The 21,181-nt window shown below is 47.1% G+C and overlaps 2 protein-coding genes across 2 annotated transcripts in view; one reads left to right on the top strand and one right to left on the bottom strand.

The window, feature by feature from the left end:
* Positions 1-17,270, top strand: part of LOC308133396 (E3 ubiquitin-protein ligase RNF19A-like) — a 31,786-nt gene extending 14,516 nt beyond the window's left edge. Inside the window, exons 3-10 of the mRNA XM_080500750.1 lie at positions 6,107-6,315; positions 8,590-8,734; positions 8,835-8,997; positions 10,036-10,150; positions 10,342-10,503; positions 11,948-12,161; positions 13,794-13,937; positions 14,991-17,270. Coding sequence (XP_080356876.1) covers positions 6,107-6,315; positions 8,590-8,734; positions 8,835-8,997; positions 10,036-10,150; positions 10,342-10,503; positions 11,948-12,161; positions 13,794-13,937; positions 14,991-15,831 — 1,993 coding nt within the window. The 3' untranslated portion in view covers positions 15,832-17,270. The remainder of the gene's footprint in view (positions 1-6,106; positions 6,316-8,589; positions 8,735-8,834; positions 8,998-10,035; positions 10,151-10,341; positions 10,504-11,947; positions 12,162-13,793; positions 13,938-14,990) is intronic.
* Positions 17,271-18,159: 889 nt separating this feature from the next.
* The window catches only part of spag1b (sperm associated antigen 1b), a 14,540-nt gene continuing 11,518 nt past the window's right edge, over positions 18,160-21,181 (bottom strand). Inside the window, 4 exon segments of the mRNA XM_080500753.1 lie at positions 18,160-19,202; positions 19,293-19,610; positions 20,052-20,210; positions 20,317-20,443. Of these exon segments, the coding sequence (XP_080356879.1) occupies positions 19,068-19,202; positions 19,293-19,610; positions 20,052-20,210; positions 20,317-20,443 (739 nt within the window). The 3' untranslated portion in view covers positions 18,160-19,067.

Below are 21,181 nucleotides of genomic sequence, written 5' to 3'. Positions count from 1 at the left end.
CTGAAATGTCCTCATTGCTGTATGAGGCACTTTTCATGAATGTGATGAAAATACAAACGGGATCACAGAGTACATGGACTTGTCAGTTGGAGGATATTGTGGAATTCACCGGAAATACAAATATCGGGGTCTCGACGTTGTGTTTATTTAACTTTAGGGCTTAAATTTGATTATCAAAAGTGTTGGCATTCGGATTGAATCATGGATTCGTTGCGTCGTGCGATTTATTTACATTTTAACCCTACATTCTGGAGGAAACGCACCAGATTTAGCTCTGATCACGCTTCACCTTTCTGCAAACGTATAGACGGTTTCATTCCTTACACTGTGACCAGAGCAAAGGAAAATATTGACGTGTAAATTTAAAGGTTATTATAACAATATGCTACCAGTCTGGTTACTCGGGATGAAACTGGACTGTATGTGGTCCCTGAAGAACATTACATTTTATTTAATGATTATCTTGTATACATTTGCATATATGTATTTATATTGTATTGGTTCAGTTATGTGCTTTTAAATAATCGTAACATATTTGATGTTTGGTTCAAAAAAATGCTCAAATAGAAAGCTGAAGAAAATCAAAACTCCCGACTTGTTGTACAAGAAGCTGGAGGCCTGGAAACTTCATCGATAATGATCCTGGTGATTTAGAGAACTTGATGTGAAACGAGCTGAACGTGGTGTGTTTTTGGTGAATCAGTCCTGCTTGTTCCCGGAATAGTGATCCAAGTGTACCGAGCTGTTCTCTCGTCGGAGCCGAGCTGTTCTCAGTAAACACGCTGACGTAGTTTGCGAGTCATTCTCCTGCAGAGTTCCCCACAGAGCCTCTTTTTATCTGGAAGGAAAACTCTCCTCGTCTTTGTTCTCCTTCAGTCTCTCTCTCTCTCTCTGCTGTTCCTCTGTCTTCCAGGAATTGTTTGAGGTTAGTCGGCTATAAAAAAAAGAGAAAAAAAAACCCCGTCCCTTCTGACTTTCTTGAGGTGGTGTTTGTGCTCCATCCTAACCTTCAGAAGTTGGCCCGCTGCGTGTTTTGTTTTGTGGGATGTCCTGTTTTGTCCCCTCAGCCAAAATAGTAGCCGAGGTATTTACAGGCGACGGAGGCTTTTATTGTTCAGAGAATCCAAACTTTCAGTGAATCTGAAGTCGCCAGTAGACACAGAAAAAAAAAAAATACAACAACAATGGATTGCCCTTAGTTGGCCTTTCCTGTCCTGTGTGGATGGAGGCAGTAGTTCTATCCCCCCCGAAGTGTGCAGCGCTTGAATGAACTCGATAACATTGGGCATCGCGGTCTTGTTGTGATCCGGCTCAGCAGGATGAGAGGCTTTGCCTAGAGGTTTTTTTCGTTTTTTTTCATTTTGATCTGTTGATTTGGATCCACACATGCTCGTGACTCCATCTGAAGCTTCACGGCGCTGAAAATATTCATCTTAATTCTGACCGAAGCCGCGTCCCGATGTGCAGAGTAGGCGGAGTTAAACTGTTCATGACTTGTGGGCATTTTAAATCCAGAAAATGTAACGTGTAATACGTGTCGTGTTCATTCACAACTACCGTATTTTGGCCATATTTGTAATACTATTCTACGTTGTTACAGTTGATATATTCGTACAAAATTCCATTTTGATCTATTTTCGACATCAGAGATGCTCAAAATATCAGTTTTCTGCTTCATACGAGTTCAGTTGCCTCCCAGACAAGAATCCGATAGACGCCACTCATAGAGATTCAGCCTGTATCAAACAAACAGGCGGTGGGACGTCCCTGCAAAGTGTAAAAACCAGCCAAAACAAAGACTTAACTGTTCTGTCAAATTGGCCAGTTGGGATTGATTTAGCGAGACGGAACAGGCATTTCAGGACACTGAGATGCAAATGTTCACCACGGCCACAGTAAATAGTTGTTCTGCACGTGTGCAAGTAGATGAACAATAATAACGACGTCTCCCGGTCCGTGTTCTCCCGGCCACGTTTTCACCTGAGATGTTGTCGTGCAAACGGGGCTTTAGAAGCAAGCAGGGCTGTAATGTGGCCTCCGAACACCTCCAGCACCTCCAGCACCTCCAGCCCAGAGCGAAGCAGGGAAAAACTAAAACCGCTTGAGCTTGTTGAGGTTTGGTTTAATCACCTGACCTGACCTGAGGCTGCATCTGCACACAGTCTTCTGTGATCGTCCGTGTTCCTTTTTCTTGTAAAGCCAAGAAATGGAAAAAAAATGAAAAGTGCCACCTCGACTCTTCTTCTTCTTCTTCTTCTTCTTCTTTTTCTTCTTTTTCTTCTTTTTCTTCTTTTTCTTTCTCCTCTTTCTCCTCCTTCTCTTTCTCTTTCTCTTTCTCTTTCTTCTCCTCCTCTTTCTCCTTCTCCTCTTTCTCTTTCTTCTCCTTCTTTCTCCTTCTTTCTCTTTCTCCTTCTCTTTCTTCTCCTTCTTTCTCTTTCTCCTTCTCTTTCTTCTCCTTCTTTCTCTTTCTCCTTCTCTTTCTCTTTCTTCTCCTTCTCCTCCTTCTCTTTCTCCTTCTTCTCCTCCTCCTCCTTCTTTCTCCTTTTTCTCCTCCTCCTTCTCTTTCTCTTTCTCCTTCTTCTCCTCCTCCTTCTTTCTCCTTTTTCTCCTCCTCCTCTTTCTCCTTCTTCTCCTTCTCCTTCTCTTTCACTTTCTTCTCCTTCTCTTTCTCCTCCTCCTCCAAAAGGCCTCAGACTGCTGGCGTACATAGAACATCTGTTTTCTCTGTGTACAGCTGTTGGTTCAAACCCTTGCTTGTAGTGTTTCCTCTCATCTTGCGCTAAGCGAGTCATCTATTATTGTCCTCAGCATTGCCCCCCCCCACCCCCCCTTCCTGTTTTGCATGTTTTTTTTTTGTACATGTGTACGTCTCGTGCCTGAAGCCTGTATTTTGATCATCCAGAGGTTCACAGGAAGCTGCATTGTCCTCCTGTGTCAGTTGTTCCATTTCCATTTCAGCTGCTCTCCGTCCTTTCTGCTTGCGTGTCCTGCTTTCCTGTCGCGGTGGATGTTTTCTGACCGACGTCTTCAGAAGAGCTAGAATGTCTCATTCTTTTTTCTTTTTTTTTTTAAACCCAAAAACCGACGGCGCTGAGGCAGATGAGTTGTTACACTAATGTTTGGGGGACTGTGGCTCATACTGGCTGTGTTGTGGCCTCACGTCGGTGAGTTCACTGTACATCTGGAGGACCGTCTGGTCGTTACTGTGGTGGACTTTCATAATCACCGGCACCACAGAGCAGCCTGGAAACAAATTGGCTCTCTCTCTCTCCGTGCCGTCCACGGTTTGTCGCCTGCAGAGTGTCTCTCACCGGCGCACGGTTTTAAAAACCTGCCCTGTGTGTCTGTGAGTCCTCGGTAGAGTAAGTTGATCCAGGCTGGGAGGAGGAAGTCTCCCAGACTCTCCTGCGATTGAAACTTAATCTGCGGTCCGTCGCAGAGGGTTTCCCCCCCCCCCGAGCACGGCTCAGCCGGGACGTACACAGATTTACTCTCCTGTACCGTCGTGACCCCAGCTCATATTTAATGTATTAGACCAGTGTTTGTCAACCACAACCGCGGCACACTGGTGTTTCCTCCAGGTCTAGTCAGGTGAGCCGTGGGAAATTATCCAATTTCACACTTTTTTCTAAAAAAATCATTTGCACTCACAGCAGCCGTGTGTTGCAGAGTAATCATGTATAAATACTCTTTGCCACTAGATGGCAGCACAGAACTTTGCCGTTGAAATGGAAACTGACAGACGTCAGTCTGGTTAATCTCCACCTCCTGCTGCCATCTTGTATCAAAGTACTGTCAGTGACATTGGAATACCAATAAATGTGCATTTGCATCGAGGAGCACGTTCGCCTGCTTTTTGTTTACGAAACCGCACGGCGTAAGGTAGTGTCGGTACGTTTGTCCTGATGTGGTTTACAGCATGCGAGCTTCTCACTTCACATGAAGTATTGCTCTTTGTTTTGCACAGAAGTGATAGATCTATATTTTCTTTTTTTTTATAATATCCCACTATTCCAGGCTCTGGGAAAGACCGTGACAGTTTTAGTATTGTGGATATAAATCATTGTCCACTGCAAACAAACTTTCTAAACTCGAAGTACATGAACTGTGGCTGTGGGCTTCTTTCACAGAGCCGATACATCTAGATATTATTCCAAATACTTATTTAACTTCATCTCTCTCACACGTTTGTAAATGTCGCTGCATTTATCGAGCGGTGACACACTTGTCGGGGATTCCGTCTCTTTTGTTTCGCTCTCCGTTGCTCAGCGACGCCACTTTTGCATTGTTTAGGGCCGAGGCGAGCCGATCAAAGTAGAGCCGGCTGCCATGATATCTGTGAACCATTAGATTGCGTTCGCCGCCACGCCTCATACTTTAACCTAATGGCTCACAGGTTGCAGTGTTGCTGCACGCCGGCCGGCGTAGCAACGGCAGCAGCAACAACAACAACTGGCAGCCTTGTTAAGAACATGATGAGTAAGACGTGATGCCGTGTTGACTTGCCGCCATTTTAGGTGAATGATTACCTCTGGGAACGTCACACACGTTATTTAATTAGAGTCTACAAAAGGATTAAAAGAAAGACTTTGTGACGCCCCGTCGTCATCATCAAAGCGCCGCGATGTTTCCTCGTCTTCGGCGACTTTGACATTGTTAGATCGGGAGAGATCTGCAGCAGCAGGTTGTTTTAATACCCGGACGAGTGACGAAATAGCGCAACGAGTTAATGGCGTTCCTCATTTTCACTGCGGAGATTGAAGAGCAAACTATTAGAAAGTCAACATTATGTCTTTCATGACCCAGAGGAGCCCGATTAGTGACAGACTACTACTTTTTTGCTATTTCTATTTAGTAAAGGTTCGTGAAGAGTCTATATAATATTGTACATAATTATTTCTTTTATTTTCTTTTATTTATTTAGCCGTATCCTATTTTATTTATTCTTTATTCTTTGCTCTCCGTGTGCTGCTCCTGTCCTGTTTAAAAGCGGCCGGAACTTGAATTTCCCTGAGGGAGTCGTACCAGGGGGATTAATATCTGAATATTAATCTGAATCTGAATCTGAACCTTTAAAAGTCACTTCCTAGTTTTGCCGTCCTCGGCCTCGTCTGCGTGTCGGCTCACACCTGGCGTTGACGTGTGCTTCAGGTGATCCAGTCACATGTGCTAATGCTACTTTGCCTGCAGGCGACGGTCTCAGTGTTCCACATCTGCTTCCTTAACGCACAGTGAAGAAATCAAACATTTCTGATGCGGGTCGTTCCGGATCCGAGGTTCCCGTCTCACACCAGTGCTTCACAAGAGTCCATAACATTTTAAAACGGCACCGCAGTGGCGTTAAAATGCTTGTTTGTCCCTCCTACGTTGCTTCAATTTCTACTTTCATCAAAGTGCTTGAATCGCTTAAAGTCCTAGTGAAATGTAACACACTACTTTGCAAAAAAGCGATAGTTGGGGTTCTACTTGTAAGGTTTCTCCGACTCTGCCCCACCACTGTTGTCGCATAACAAAGTTATTTGAATTTTGAATCTCCAGCCGAGGAAATCGGGGGAATCCTTCTTCGTGGGGTGACGTCACGAGTTGTGCAGATCTCCATCTGTTGTGTTTATATCGGCTTGTTTCCCTCTTAGATATCCATGTTTTTACAGTGTTTTGAAGTTATAGTCGGCGTTTTATGAGCCTTGATGAAAGATTGAGCCTGGAAGAGACCGAGAGAAGAGAAAAGGAGCACGGGGCGGGAGCCGCTAGCTCGGGCAGCTAGTAGACGATGGTTAAATTCAGCCTCTTCGTGGTCAAAACTCTGATCCTCCATAATGTAAACACAACTTGGGCGTGTGCACAACTCGTGACGTCACTCTATTATTGTCAGAAGCTCCGCCCAGCAGCGGAAATAGCGCTGTTTATCGGCTATTTTCTCGCAGATTGCCGTGTTTTAACATTTTACCCTTCGGCCAGTTAGCATAAAAAATGTCCCTAGAAGTGACGGCCAGAGTGTTTTGGAGGTCGAATCTTCATTTCGCTAGGACTTCAAGTTGTCTGGTGACCTTGTTTATCTGGAACACACACTCACCCCCGGTGCGTCGCCCTGCTCGTCTCCCTCCAGGTACGCGGTGATCGCGTTCGGGTGCGCCAGCTGTCCGAAGATCACGTGCGGCAGGGAGGGCTGCGGCACGGAGTTCTGCTACCACTGCAAGCAGCTGTGGCACCCCAACCAGACCTGCGACGCGGCGCGGCAGCAGAGGGCCCAGAGCCTCCGCCTGCGGACGGTGCGCTCGTCCTCCCTCAGCTTCAGCCAGGAGAGTGGAGCTGCAGGTGGGTGGACTACACACACACACGCACACGCACACACACTGCTGCATCGTCTTACAAGGTCCTCTAACCCAGTGTTTTTCAACCACACTGGTGTTTCCTCCAGATCTCGTCAGGTGAGCCGTGGGAAATTATCCAATTTCACATTATTTTCTAAAAAAAACATTTGCTCTCACAGCCGACAGTGTGTTGCAGAGTAATCATGTAGAAATACTCTTCACCACTAGAGGGCAGCACAGAACTTTGCCGGTGAAATGTAAAGTGACAGACGTCAGTGTGGTTCATCTCCACCTCCTGCTACCATCTTGTATCAAAGTACTGTGTCAGTGACAGTGATGGAGAAGTTTCTGAAAAGGAAGAATGTGAACCAGGATCTCAGCTCTTCATCCATCAGGTCCAGGTTTCACACTGAGGGAGTCACAATTAAAAAAAAAAAAGAAATTGGGAAATACTTTTTTTCTGTATATATTTGATTCACATTTTAACATTTTCGGGTGGTGGTGGTGGTGGTGTGCCTCGAGGTTTTTCCAAAGACAAAAGTGTGCCTTGGGTCAAAAAAGGTTGATAAACACTGGTCTAACCTTGTAGTATCACTTTTCCCAATTTGATAAATCTTTTGTTTTTGCATGAACGTCACTGCCGGTAGGATTTGAGCAAAGTATGCCTGTAACCTCGGGACACTTGTGTCCTGGAGTAAGTTTTCTAATACTGTTCACGTTCTTCCACAATTGTGTCCACACTGATCTTACATAGTGTTTACTAAACTCTACTGGCTTTATCTCGTCCAAAATATATTGGCTCTTCTGCCATTATGGTGTTTTTGTTTGTTTTTTTAATTGTTTCTAGTGAAATTCCTCCAACCACATTTCTCTCCCTTCAGTTCCACCAGTAAACTCGTCTGTTCATCACTGAAGCTAATTTGTTCTGCTGCAGACTCGTTGTTCTTTACGCTCCTCGTTTCAGCAAATCTTCAAGTTGGACAGAAAAGTGCAGCTGAACTTTCCTTTTTTTACGTATTAGCTCTGCTGATACGTCCACTCATGTAGTTTCTCTTGAACTCAAAGGTTTTAATCACAAAAAACCAGAGGGAACTTTTGCGTTTTTAAAAAAAAGCATTTCCCACCCCCCCCCCCCCGGAACTTTTGCGTTTTTAAAAAAAGCATTTCCCACCCAAAAAAAAAAAATGAGATGCTTCGTAAACTCTCCTCCTCCCACATTTCAGTTATTTGCTGACACGTCTTGACGTCGTCGCCTGAAAGCGGCGCAGCTCCATCTGGAGCCGCGGCGCCGATCGTTTCCAGGTTCGCTGCAGAAAGTGTCGACTCGGCACGTTTCGAAGAAGCTGCAGCTGTGAGAGTGTCGAGTCGCAGTTAAACGTCCAGGTTGAAAGCTGCTTTCAGTTTTTTCTGCCTGCATCAGTTTGGGGGGAAAAAAATGTTTCTTCTTCAGACGCTCGCGCAATTTTTTTTTTCTTCCCCCTTGGAAACTCAACCCAGGTGGAACCGAAGTCTGATCCAACACTCGCTGCCCGTGTGGATTTTTCTTTCCACAAATGGTTTTTATTGAATTTTACTTATGCACATATACGAACATTTATAAACAGCCCCACCCTCCCCCACCCCGCAAACAACATCCTTGGACAAATGAAATTGACAAATACATTTAAAAAATAAGTAACCGTGTAAAAAAAGAAAAGTACATGAGTGTTCAACCTCAGAATACAGAATGCCGGCCCAATACATCACATGTAGACATTAATACAAATCTTGAAAGGAGAAGCCTGGATGTCAAACGGACAGAGTTGTTTCTCAGGCATCGGGAAGTAACTTTAGCTTTTTCTCAAAGTGAGAGATAAAGCGGCGCCACCTAGTGACAAAATCGTTTAAAGAACCTCTCGGAGTGTATTTAATCTTTTCAAGTTTGACGAAGAACATGACGTCCCTCAACCAGGAAGATGAGAGGGGAGGGTGGGAGATGTCCATTCAAAGAGTATTCTTCTCCGAGCGAGGCGAGATGAGTGGGCGGAATGCACCAAGGGGACCCCAGAAATGGCAGGAGGTTGAGCTGCAGGACGTCGGACAGTGTTTCGAATACAAAACTCTCAAAAATGATTCAGTTTTGAACAGAAAAAAAAAAAACACGTGACTGTGGCCAGCAGGGGCCAAAGCCACAGCGATTGCACCTATCGTTTACGTCCGGGTATATTTCTGTGGATTTTTCTTTATTTCAACTTTCACGTCTGTCTCCCCCCCTCCCCCCTCCCCCCTCCCCCCCCAGCCGACGACATCAAGCCGTGTCCGCGCTGCGCCGCCTACATCATCAAGATGAACGACGGCAGCTGCAACCACATGACCTGCGCCGTGTGCGGCTGCGAGTTCTGCTGGCTCTGCATGAAGGAGATCTCCGACCTGCACTACCTGAGGTCGGCACGCGCACACACACACACACACACACACACACACACACACCCACACACACACGCGCTCCACAGAGGTTTCACCTCCCGCGCCGGTGGTTTTCAGCCCGTCGGGCTGTACCTTCTGGGGGAAGAAGCCGTGGAGCAGGAAGAAGAAGATCCTGTGGCAGCTGGGCACGCTGGTGGGCGCCCCCGTCGGCATCGCGCTCATCGCCGGCATCGCCATCCCCGCCATGATCATCGGCATCCCCGTGTACGTGGGGAGGAAGGTAAGGGCCTTCGCAAACATTCAATCAGTTACTGACCCGGGGTGGGGGGGGGGGTGGGGTTTCTTCGCTGTGTGTTTTCGGCTGCAACGGCGGAGAGGTTGTTGGAAATTCCGGCGTGCAGGTTTAGAAAATGTGAAAAAGAAAAAGTGACGCTTCTCAGGAGTCGCCGTCAAACGTGCTTTGCAGCCACACGTGAACACGTGAGTACGGAAAGCGAAGCTACCTGAAGTGGCGGTAACGCACACGCCCTGTGTGTGCGTGTGTGTGCGTGTGCGTGCGTGTGTGTGTGTGTGTGTGTGTGTGTGTGTACACACGTGTGTTGCTCGGAGGCCTCGGCCCGTTTTAACAAGAATTTCACATGGCAATAAAAGCAGAAGAGTCAGACTCTCCAGAAATCCCCTCTGCAGCCTGCCAAGAGGAGGCCGGGGCCCAATAAACATCCCCCCCCCCCCCGTGATCACATGACGCCCTCTGGCGCTCCACAGCCAGACGACTCTGTCCTCTCCTGTTCAGTTCAGCCTGCATCCTCCGACGTCAACACAACAGTTGAGCTCAGTCATACGGCTGATGTGTGGCTTGCTGACGCAGGAAGTGGCGCCGTGGAGAGCATGTCAGAATGGCATGGCGATGTGGGTCACGGCCGTATGTCGCATTCCTGCAATTTTAAACTCGGGCCTGTCATCTGAAAGGAGGGTTTTTTTCTCTCTCCTGGTGGAAACAGGAAGTTGTTCACAGCATGCTTTCATCCATACGTCGCTCCTGTTTCAGGTAAAACAGGGACATTAAAGTTGCTACGTCATGGTTTTACGAGTTCCAGTTCAGTTAATCCAGACGTCTTACTGCTGCTGATTACTCGGGGAAGGACTGGTAGAAACACTGCTGTGATCACTTGCTAAACTAAAAGCAGTATAAAAGATGAGGTGAGCAAAGGGAAGCTGGTTTTATGTTCTTTGTTTTGAGTCGTCACCAGAACCGAAGCGGTTATACGTTTTATATATATATACCAGATTTAATCTGCCTTTGTTTTCCCTCCTGCAGATTCACAACCGCTACGAAGGCAAAGACATTTCCAACCACAAGAGGAACCTGGTGATCGCCGGCGGAGTGACGCTCTCCGTCATCGTGTCCCCGGTGGTGGCCGCAGTCACTGTCGGTCAGTCCCTCCTCCGTCCTCTGTCCTCCGTCCTCTGTTCTCCATCCTCTGTCCTCCGTCCGAGTTTCGTCCAGCTTCTGTCCCTCTGTTTGACTTGACCCCGTGTCCAGGAATGTCAATAATGTCATACAATGCACACGTATGTTTTGGAGCGGCGTCTGAAGTCTGTCCCCCCCCCCCCCCCCCCCCAGGCATCGGCGTCCCCATCATGCTGGCGTACGTCTACGGCGTGGTGCCCATCTCCCTGTGCCGGAGCGGCGGCTGCGGCGTCTCGGCCGGCAACGGGAAAGGCGTCCGCATCGAGTTTGACGACGAGAACGACATGAATGTCGGCGGCGGCACGGCCGCCACCGGTGAGTCTCCACAGCCACACTCCCAACGACAACCAACTGTCGCATTACCGTCAGAACGAAATCTGAAGCTGGTTTCACTTTCATCTGAAACTCAAACTCGGAGGAAAAAAATGTTCTCTGTTCCTGTATGACAATGTTTTTTAACCACACTGGTGTTTCCGCGAGATCTCAACTCAACTCAACTTTATTTATAAAGCGCTTTAAGCAGCCGTAGCTGAGACAAAGTGCTGTACGTTGAAATAAAAATATAAGAGGCGAAATAAACACATTAAAACAATAAAAACATAAAAAGATAAGGCAATAAAAACAATCAGATGGTAAAACAATAAACAAAACATAAAACGTTAAAACAATAAAAAAACAAAACAAAGGCACTAAAACCAGAGCAGAGTCTCACGCTGAGGTAAAAGCCAAAGAATAAAAATGGGTTTTAAGACGAGTTTAAATAAAACAACTTAGTCAGGTGTTCCGTGGGAAATTATCCAATTTCACATGTTTTTCTAAAAAAAAAACATTTGCTCTCACAGCGACAGTGTGTTGCAGAGTAATCATGTATAAATACTCTTCACCACTAGAGGGCAGCACAGAACTTTGCCGGTGAAATCGAAAGTGAAAGACGTCAGTGTGGTTCATCTCCACCTCCTGCTACCATCTTGTATCAAAGTACTGTGTCAGTGACAGTGATGGAGAAGTTTCTGAAAAGGAAGGATGTGAACCAGGATCTCAGCTCCTTTTTTCTGTATTTACTTGATTCCTGCTGATAAAACTTTGATTAGAATGACTTTATATTGTTAATAGAGGCTACAGAGTTTTACATTTTAACATTTTCGGGTGGTGGAGGTGTGCCTCCAGATTTTTCCAAACAAAAAAGTGTGCTTAGGCTCAAAAAGGTTGAAAAACACTGATTCATGAGACCAAAAAAAACCTGCCGATTTCCTGGAAGTTTAGTTTTTATATTTATCGTCGTATGGCGCTCGTTGATTTATTTAATTTTTTTTAGCGGAGAGTATTTCAAGACTGTTTAAAAAAAAAAAAAAAAAAAAAAGTAAATTATATTTTTTTTTATAGAAAAGATAAAAGCTTGACGCATTTGTTTGTTGTAAAAAAATAAAATACATGTTTGGGACGCAGCGATACTCGAACCTTTAGCTGCTTGTTGATACCGAGTACCGATACGAGTATTTAGTAAATGCAATTCACAAACGGATTTGTTGTCAGGTGTACTTTTCACAGAAATGAATTTCAATAAAATTACAACAGTCATTTTCTCGGTGCTTTTTACAGCGAGAGACAATGAAAGGACTTTATTCTGGCGGGATTGGCGCAAAACGGTGGATTAATTCAAGCAAGAAATAAATAATTAACCCTAATTCGCACTCGCCGCCGCCGCCACGCGCTCACTTGGTGTGTGAAAGAGAGGATCTCATTTGAAACGTGTGTCCAGACACGACGTCGGTGGCGGACACCCGGAACAACCCCAGCATCGGGGAGGGCAGCGTGGGCGGGCTGACGGGCAGCCTGAGCGCCAGCGGCAGCCACATGGACCGGCTGGGCGCCATCAGGGACAACCTGAGCGAGACGGCGTCCACCACGGCGCTGGCCGGCGCCAGCATCACCGGCAGCCTGTCGGGCAGCGCCATGGTCAACTACCTGAACAGGTAGAGACGACGCCGGGGGAGGGGGGGGGGGGTAATTTGTCATGTTTTATAGTGGTTTTATGGTCATTTGTCATGTTTTATTGTAGTTTGTCATGTTTTATAGTCGTTTTATAGTAGTTTGTTGTGTTTTATTGTAGTTTGTCATGTTTTATGATAGTTTGTCATGTTTTATGATAGTTTTATGGTAATTTGTCATGTTTTATTGTAGTTTGTCATGTTTTATGGTAGTTTTATTGTAGTTTGTCATGTTTTATGGTCGTTTTATAGTAATTTATAAAGTTTTATAGTAGTTTGTCGTGTTTTATGCTAGTTTTATAGTAGTTTGTCGTGTTTTATGCTAGTTTTATAGTAGTTTGTCATGTTTTATAGTAGTTTGTCATGTTTTATAGTAGTTTGTAGTGTTTTATAGTAGTTTGTCATGTTTTATGATTGTTTTATGGTAATTTGTCATGTTTTATTGTAGTTTGTCATGTTTTATGGTAGTTTTATTGTAGTTTGTCATGTTTTATGGTCGTTTTATAGTAATTTATAAAGTTTTATGGTAATTTTATAGTAGTTTGTCATGTTTTATGGTAGTTTTATAGTAGTTTGTCATGTTTTATGCTAGTTTTATAGTAGTTTGTCGTGTTTTATGCTAGTTTTATAGTAGTTTGTCATGTTTTATGCTAGTTTTATAGTAGTTTGTCGTGTTTTATGCTAGTTTTATAGTAGTTTGTCATGTTTTATGCTAGTTTTATAGTAGTTTGTCATGTTTTATGATAGTTTTATGGTAATTTGTCATGTTTTATTGTAGTTTGTCATGTTTTATGGTAGTTTTATTGTAGTTTGTCATGTTTTATGGTCGTTTTATAGTAATTTATAAAGTTTTATAGTAGTTTGTCGTGTTTTATGCTAGTTTTATAGTAGTTTGTCGTGTTTTATGCTAGTTTTATAGTAGTTTGTCATGTTTTATAGTAGTTTGTCATGTTTTATAGTAGTTTGTAGTGTTTTATAGTAGTTTGTCATGTTTTATGGTTGTTTTATGGTAATTTGTCATGTTTTATTGTAGTTTGTCATGTTTTATGGTAGTTTTATTGTAGTTTGTCATGTTTTATGGTCGTTTTATAGTAATTTATAAAGTTTTATGGTAATTTTATAGTAGTTTGTCATGTTTTATGGTAGTTTTATAGTAGTTTGTCGTGTTTTATGCTAGTTTTATAGTAGTTTGTCATGTTTTATGCTAGTTTTATAGTAGTTTGTCGTGTTTTATGCTAGTTTTATAGTAGTTTGTCGTGTTTTATGCTAGTTTTATAGTAGTTTGTCATGTTTTATAGTAGTTTGTAGTGTTTTATGCTAGTTTTATAGTAGTTTGTCATGTTTTATAGTAGTTTGTCATGTTTTATGGTTGTTTTATGGTAATTTGTCGTGTTTTATAGTAGTTTGTCGTGTTTTATGGTTGTTTTAAAAGAAAAAAAGAGTTTTAAAAACACTGCGCTGCCGGTGGAGCGGCATCAGGGACACTCACCGGCGACGTTAACGTCACTGTTAACTTTGACGGTGACGTTGGCTAACGGGACGGCTGACCGTGTTTTAAACGACACACATTCATCGGGGGCGGCGGCGGCGTTTTCTGAGTCCGAGTCTGTGTTTCAGGCTGGAGGTTCAGGCCGACGTGCAGAAGGAGCGCTGCAGCCTCAGCGGGGAGTCCGGCACCGTCAGCCTGGGGACCATCAGCGACAACGCGAGCACCAAAGCAATGGCTGGATCCATTCTTAACGCCTACATGCCTCTGGACAGGTGAGCAGCAGCGCGGGAATGTTCCATGTCAGGTCGGCGCGATTGACCGACCGCGTATAATCCCTAGATTAGCGATGGCGTGCGCCACTTTTGAAGATGGTGACATTCAGGCAGCAGAAGAAGAAACGCTCGCCGGTCAGATCTTCTAACTTCCTTCTGCTCGCCGGCGACATTCAGGATTTCACATCTGATGTCACTCATTGGAGTGTTAAAGATAGGTTAGCTTAGCGTTAGGTTAGCTTCGCGTTAGGTTAGGTTAGCTTCGCGTTAGGTTAGGTTAGCTTAGCTTTAGGTTAGGTTAGCGTTAGCTCGCTAACGTATTTGACACACCGAGGCGCATGGTGGGAAACTTATCGAGTTGTTGTTGATGTCACAGACTGGTTAGCGTAGCACTGAGGTAAAACGCTCGGTTCGGTATTGTCGTCTGCTTGTTACTCTGAGACGACATGAGAGGAGGCGGAGCCTCGACTGGACACGAAACGCATCAGAAAAACAGCCCATTCCCTGCATTTCAATAGTGAAGAATAATGGCGCTGTTCCACCAGCACCTCCTCGGTCTCCGTCGGGTTCCATTACGACGTCGTGCGACCGCGGCGTGGGCGGAGTCATCCCCGTCTTGTATAAGTGATCAACCTTTAGATGGTGCACTGGATATAGCATATATTTTTCTATATTTATGAATAATATTACGAAATGTGAATCGTTATGACTGTGCGTCAATGGCTGGTGTTTCGGTGTCACTGGTGCCCTTGTCAACTGGTGCCCTTGTCAGCCAGTGACTTCTGCACCAAGTCGTTGGCAGCAGCTGAAGTTAAAATAATACGAATGCTACGATGCTTTAAACTTTAAAGGAAATGTGGTTGAACGGCGTTCGCCAGGATCGCTACGGATGTGTTTTGAAAGCGGGACGTTCGAGGAAGCCGGTCACCAGTTAACGGGGAAACCGGTTCATCCGAGACGCCGGCGTTATCCGTGGCTCGGAGCGGGTCGCTTCAGCGAGTGAAATGGCGCCACCATGTGTCGCTAGCATGAGTTGTCGTTGTTCTTTCCCAGAGACGGGAACAGCATGGAGGTCCAGGTGGACATCGAATCCAAACCCTGCAAACTGCGCCACCACAGCGGCGGCAGCAGCGTGGACGACGGCGGCGGCCACACGGGCCGCTGCGGCTGGACCTGCGCCTCCTCCGAGGGCAAAGGAGCCTCCGCCAAATGCTCCGCCTCCGCCGCCTCCTCCTCCTCCGGCTCGGGGGGCAAGAAGAGCAAAGGGAAGCTGCGCAAGAAGGGCGGGGGAGGGGGAGGGGGCGGCGGCGGCGGCGGCACCAAGATCAACGAGACGCGGGAGGACATGGACGCCCAGCTGCTGGAGCAGCGCAGCACCAACTCGTCGGAGTTCGACTCGCCGTCGCTGAGCGGCAGCCTGCCGTCGGTGGCCGACTCCCACTGCAGCCACTTCTCCGAGTTCAGCTGCTCCGACCTGGAGAGCATGAAGACGTCGTGCAGCCACGGCTCGGGCGGCGCCGACTACCACACGCGCTTCGCCGCCGTCAGCCCGCTGCCCGAGGTGGAGAACGACCGGCTGGAGACCTGCCCCGCCCCCTCCCCCGCCCCCGCCTCCTCCTCCTCCTCCACCTCCTCCCACGGACAGGGAGTGGCCGTCACTCCCCACTCCCCCGCCTCCACCTCCTCCTCCACCTCCTCCTCGTCCTCGCTGGGCCACGGCGCCGAGTTGTCGCCGCTCTGCTTCATCACGGAGGAGAAGGTGAACCTGGTGTGCCCCGCCGAGCTGGACTCTCACCGCAACACCGCAGAGGTGCTAAAAGAAACCAACAACAACCAGCCGCAGCCGCAGCCGCAGCCGCAGCCCAGAAACTCCTGCATACAGACCGATATATGAAAAGCTCCCGACCTTAAGTGCTGCACAAGACTCTCTTTTCTCCTCCACTCGGCCTCCGTCGCATCGCCGCTCATCTCACCTGCGTCTCGGTTTGTCTCACGGAGAGTAAAAGGACGGCACGGCGAGAAGCTTTCCACCGCTCCTCCGTCACCCTCCGTCACTCCCCCCTCTCCGCCCGTCGGTTCAACATATAACCACTGTGCCCGTTCAGTCAGTGTCTGGGTGGAGGTCCGGGACCAGACGACAGGATTCACTCGCTCCTCCCTCGTCCCCCCCCCCCCCCGCAGGGACGACCTCTACATCGTGGCCTGTATTTATTATTACTTTTTTTTTTTCCAGACCCCCGCCACCCCCCCACCCCCAGATTCCCTGGATGTTTGTTTGAAACGAATCCTCTAATGTCTAATTCTACGATATCCTGTTTAGGTTTGATCCAGACGGAACCTCAGTGACTGTTTGTTACCAAGACGATGCTGAAGGTGGAGAGCTTGTATATGTAAGGGGGTGGGGGTGGGGGGGGGGGGGGTCCAGGTCTCTGGAAGGCCGCGGGTTTGTCCACATAAAGCTGAAAATGTATCAACATGAACCCGACTGGCTGGTCGATTCCGTGAAATTGTACAGAGGAAAAGTTTTGATCGGTTCTGAAGGCGATTCGAGAAAGAGAGAGAGAGAGAGAGAGAGAGGGAGGATCTCTTCTTTAACTCACGGTGCCTTCAAGAAGCTGTTTGCATATTTTCTCTCTCTCTCTCTGTTTCTCTCTCTCTCTCTCTCTCTCTCTCTCTCCACTGTGTCTTCTCGACTCAAACACCAACAGCTGGTCGATGTCAGAATGTCTGCGTAGGAGAGTCGCTCGTTCGCCCGTTCACTCGTTCGCCCGCTCGCTCAGCCAAGACTTGTCAACAGCCTACCAAAGACAGCACTCAGGCTCTTGTTCAATCTCAACTAGAGGAGGCTCCTGCACTGTTAGCTGCATCTCGTCTCACCATGTGTGTGTGTGTGTGTGTGTGAGAGAGTGTGTGTGTGTAAGAGAGAGAGAGTGTGTTCCCTCGCCCCCCCCCCCTCCCCTCTCCCCCTCGTTGCCAACCGGTGCTGCTGAGCAGACTTGAAGTCTTTAATTCAGAGCGTTTGTTAATAAACCTCTTAGCAGGAACGGTAATTCCGACGCAGGTCTGTCACTGATTGAACACTCGTGTTCGCTGCTTCTCCTCTTTTTTTTTTTTTTTTTTTTACATTTCTTTTTCCCTCCTTCGTTCCGCCGCCGCCTCCGTTCTGTTTTTCCATGATTCACCACAACCGGTTTCATGATCCTAATTTGAACACTAGTGCCAGATATAATTTGTAATTTGTGCAGGATGGCATAAAGGTATTTGTATATTTGTTTGGTATTTTGCTTTACTATATGCGTGTAAATGCATATCAAAAATAAAAAAAAACAACCTATGAAATGTTTCTTCTTGGTGTTTTTTTTTTTCTTTTCTTTTATTTGAAGATTTGAATTTTTAAGTTTATTGAACTCGGATAAGCAGATAATGTAAAAATGACCAATACTGTGGTAATTCTAACTATTTTAGTTGCAATTGTGTAATAACTTAAGTTATAATACAAAATTCTGGTAGGATGTTTCTTTTTAAGACTTGTTTGTCACTTTAAAAACTCAATTTAAAGTAACAAGAAATGGCAAAATTAACATAATTTTGCTCTCATGTGAATTTACTGGTATTTATTATTAAGGTGGATTAAAAATGTAATATCAAAACAAGTCAATTTCTTGAAAATTAAATATTCTGTGCACTTATTTGAGACGGGTTTAAAGTAGAAATACTTTATTAATCCAAGCTCTCTGACAGTGTTAAATATTGCTATTTAATTTGTATCCCGTCTGATTTCATATTTTAACTTTCTGTTCTATATGTTCCACTTGTTTTAAGCCAAATAAATGCTTGTAGTTATTACATTTTAAATGTTTTTCTATTCACCTTAATTGAATTATGTCAGAGAATTGAGCATAGACACTGTTTTTCCATTATATTGTCTTTTTTTACGTTAAAAATGGGGGGGTATTATGTCATTGTTCATTAATAACTATTTGCTCCAGTCCTCTTGTGGTTCTGGTTCTGGGGGGGCTCAGTGTCAGCAGGTTTTAGCGCCCCCTGCTGCAAAGAGGAGCTTTTTTTCCCCCGGAGCTCATCAAAAACATTTCAGGTGTGCAGAAGCAGTTGGAGGTTGAAAGTTCACATCTCTCCTTCTTTGATCACGTCTCTCCTTCTTTGATCACGTCCCTCCTCCTTTGATCACTTCTGAAAGGCGTCGCCACAAACAAACACAACCTACGTTTCCAGTTTATTGAATAGCCCTCTGTGAATATTGAACATTCTTTACATCTCTATAGAAACATCTAGTTCAAACCGTCGTGGAAAGAAACCGAACGTAGAATTATTGCCTCTTGCCACTCAAGTGTTTTCCCTGAACTTTTAACTCAGTACATTCATGTACTTGATTTGGATGCAGGCAGTCTTCGGGTTTTAGGAATCACTGGAATATAGAAGGACTTTAAATTAGCATAGAAATTACTTTTTTTTTTTTTTTTTTTTTAGTTCATAGTGCATGTAGCTAAGTGAGAGTGATTCATGACCCATAAATCCAAGCGATCGGTTCCGTTAAAGCTACAGACGTGACGTAGACGGACGCTCGGCGGCCAACACTGAAATCCAAGGCGCTGCTCCTCTCCTCCGGCGGGTCCGGCAGATCTGGGATCAGCTCGTTGCATAGGTGGAACTCGTGGTTTCCGGTGTCTGGTGACGAGGCGGAGCGAACCCCCCCCCCCCACCGTCGTCTCGTACGTCAACCTGCACCGAGTCGCTTCTCGAATCTGAGCTGCTCCTTCGTCGATTTTATTAAAAAAAAAAAAAAAAAAAGGTCGAAGGAGGAGCGACGTCGCACGTTGGACCCGCGTTATCAGTCGTACTCTAAAGTCAAAGGTCCACCGGGCGTCTGCGGCGCGACGCCGACGCTCAAGTCGGTGATATAAAAGTAGGTCTGCGTAGCAAAATGTTCTGGAGAGAGAAAAAAAAAATAGATTTCTTGTGACGCGTTCGCCGGCGGGTCGTCTCCGTCACTTCCTGCCTCGTTGGCGTCCTCAGTTCCCGTGCGGCGTTTTTATTTTTTTGCATAGACCCAAGTGTGTTGGGAGAGGCGGAGAGTTCATGCAGCGGGGGGAGGGGGGAGGGGAAGAGGGGTCAGATGTACTTGTTGGCCAGATTCTGAACGTCGTCCCTGGTGAAGCCGCCGCGCTCCGTCGCCGCGGCGGCGAGGTGCTCGAAGAGCTGAGTCATGCGGCGCCGCTCGTCCTTCTCCAGCAGCATCAGGACGACCTGGGGACGACAACGCAGACACATCGGTGGTCACGCGCGGCGCAGGCAGGCGGACATTACGCCTTTGCTAGCATCTGTGCGCACGCTCACCGAGAAGCGCTCGGCGGTGTGCAGGTGGCTGAGGTGCCGGTAGACCAGGCCGGGGTCTTTCTCCAGCAGGTGCGAGTCCAGCGCCTGCATGATGAAGCCGACCGTCTGTCCGTCCAGCTGCGAGCCCAGGAACTGCGGCAGCGTCTCCGGCGCCGTGGAGGCCAGCAGCTCGGCGCAGGCCGCCGCGTTCCCGCCGCGGCGGGCGGCGTTCAGGGACTGGCCGAAGTCGTAGGCGCTGGCCGGGCGGAGGTCGGCGGGGGGGACGCCGGCGTCCGAGTCGGAGATGACGGCGGCGACGGCGTCTGCGTCGTCGTCCACCTGGGGGGGGGGGGGGGAGAGACGGAGGACACCGTCAGAAGGGGTAGGTCCTGAGGGGTTCCGGCCACTTCCACGCCACGGGAACGTCACGTGACCTTCAGATTAGCCGAGACTCCTCGATCGTCCTAAACTCTGGCGGAAAGTCTCGGAAAGAGTCGATTCTGTTCGAGCGGCACTTCGTCATGTTAGATCCTAAAGTTTAAAAACCGGGACGTGACCTAAGGGCGTGACCTAAGGACATTGACCTAAAGACGTGACCTAAGGACATGACCGAAGGACGTGACCTAAGGTACCCCCAGAAAACGAGGAGCGTCTTAAAGCCGTAAGAGTCTCGGCGTTCAGAGACAAAGAGGCCGAACCGCCGACACGCTTCCCCCGGTAACACCTGGTAAACTGGATTCGCGGGGTGAAACGGGGAAGCCGGTGGGCGACGGGTCCCACCTCGCTGATGGGGACGGTCCTCCGCTGTTTGGCCGGCGAGTCGTTGGCCAGACTCTGCCTCAGCAGCGCCGTCACCTCCTCCAGCTCCTTCTCGGCCTCCTGCACGTTGGGGTCCTGCTGCAGCACCTCCTGCAGGTCGGAGCTGCAGGCCAGGTAGTCCTGGAGAGGGGGGGTGGGGGGAAGAAGGTGGGGGGGGGGCGGGGGGTGGAGGGGTTACATGTGATCTCAAACTGCCCCCTAGGTCGGCCAGGAGGGCGGCGCTCACCTTCAGACCCTTGTTGGCCAGCGCCCGTCTGTAGAAGGCCTTCTTATTGGTCGGTTCCAGCTGCAGCGCCGCGTCGCAGTCCTGCCTGGCCTCAGGGAACCGCTCCAGCTTCAGGTAGCACAGGGCTCTGCACACACACACACACACACACACACACACACACACACACACACACACGTCAGAGGAATACTAATCAACTGAACAGGAAGTGATCCGAAGCTTTTCAAACTTGTTTCGTCCTTCATTTTTCTTTTTTTTTTTGTTAGTTTTTCCTCTAACCGTGCAGCTGTTTGGTCTGGTGTGGCCACACACACACACACACACACACACACACACACACACACACACACACACACACACACACACACACACACACACACACACACACACACACACACACACACACACACGGTTTCCCAGCACAACACTGAAATGCAAACAGCGAAGCACAAAGAGACTTTTCTTCACGGTTTCCTGAGTGACGGCGTCAACAATCTACCTGCTGTTGTCAGAGGTGGGGGGTGGGGGGGGGGGGGGGGGGGGGGGGGGGGGGGATGGGGATGGGGGTGTATTGTTTCCCAACAACACATGTTGATTTTATCCAAAACACTGATGTTTTTTTGTGATTGAATATCTTTCAACTGTGCCAGAAGCTCCCGGGCAACATTTTAGTAGCTTGTTTCTTTACTCGTTTATGAAGCGAAATGTTATATAACCCATGTACAAAATAGTAAAACATACAGTTTTTTAGTAAATGGTCCGGACAGCAAATAAAAAAAGGGGGAAAAAGATAGTACAGAATATTTCTTAGACACCAAATATGTCCTGGTAATACAACTATTTTCTCCAGATGACCCCAATTAAA

This window comes from Blennius ocellaris, assembly GCF_963422515.1.
Source record: "Blennius ocellaris genome assembly, chromosome: 8".
In the NCBI taxonomy this organism is placed as follows: Eukaryota; Metazoa; Chordata; class Actinopteri; order Blenniiformes; family Blenniidae; genus Blennius; species Blennius ocellaris.
This window is presented reverse-complemented; position numbering and strand designations above follow the sequence as displayed.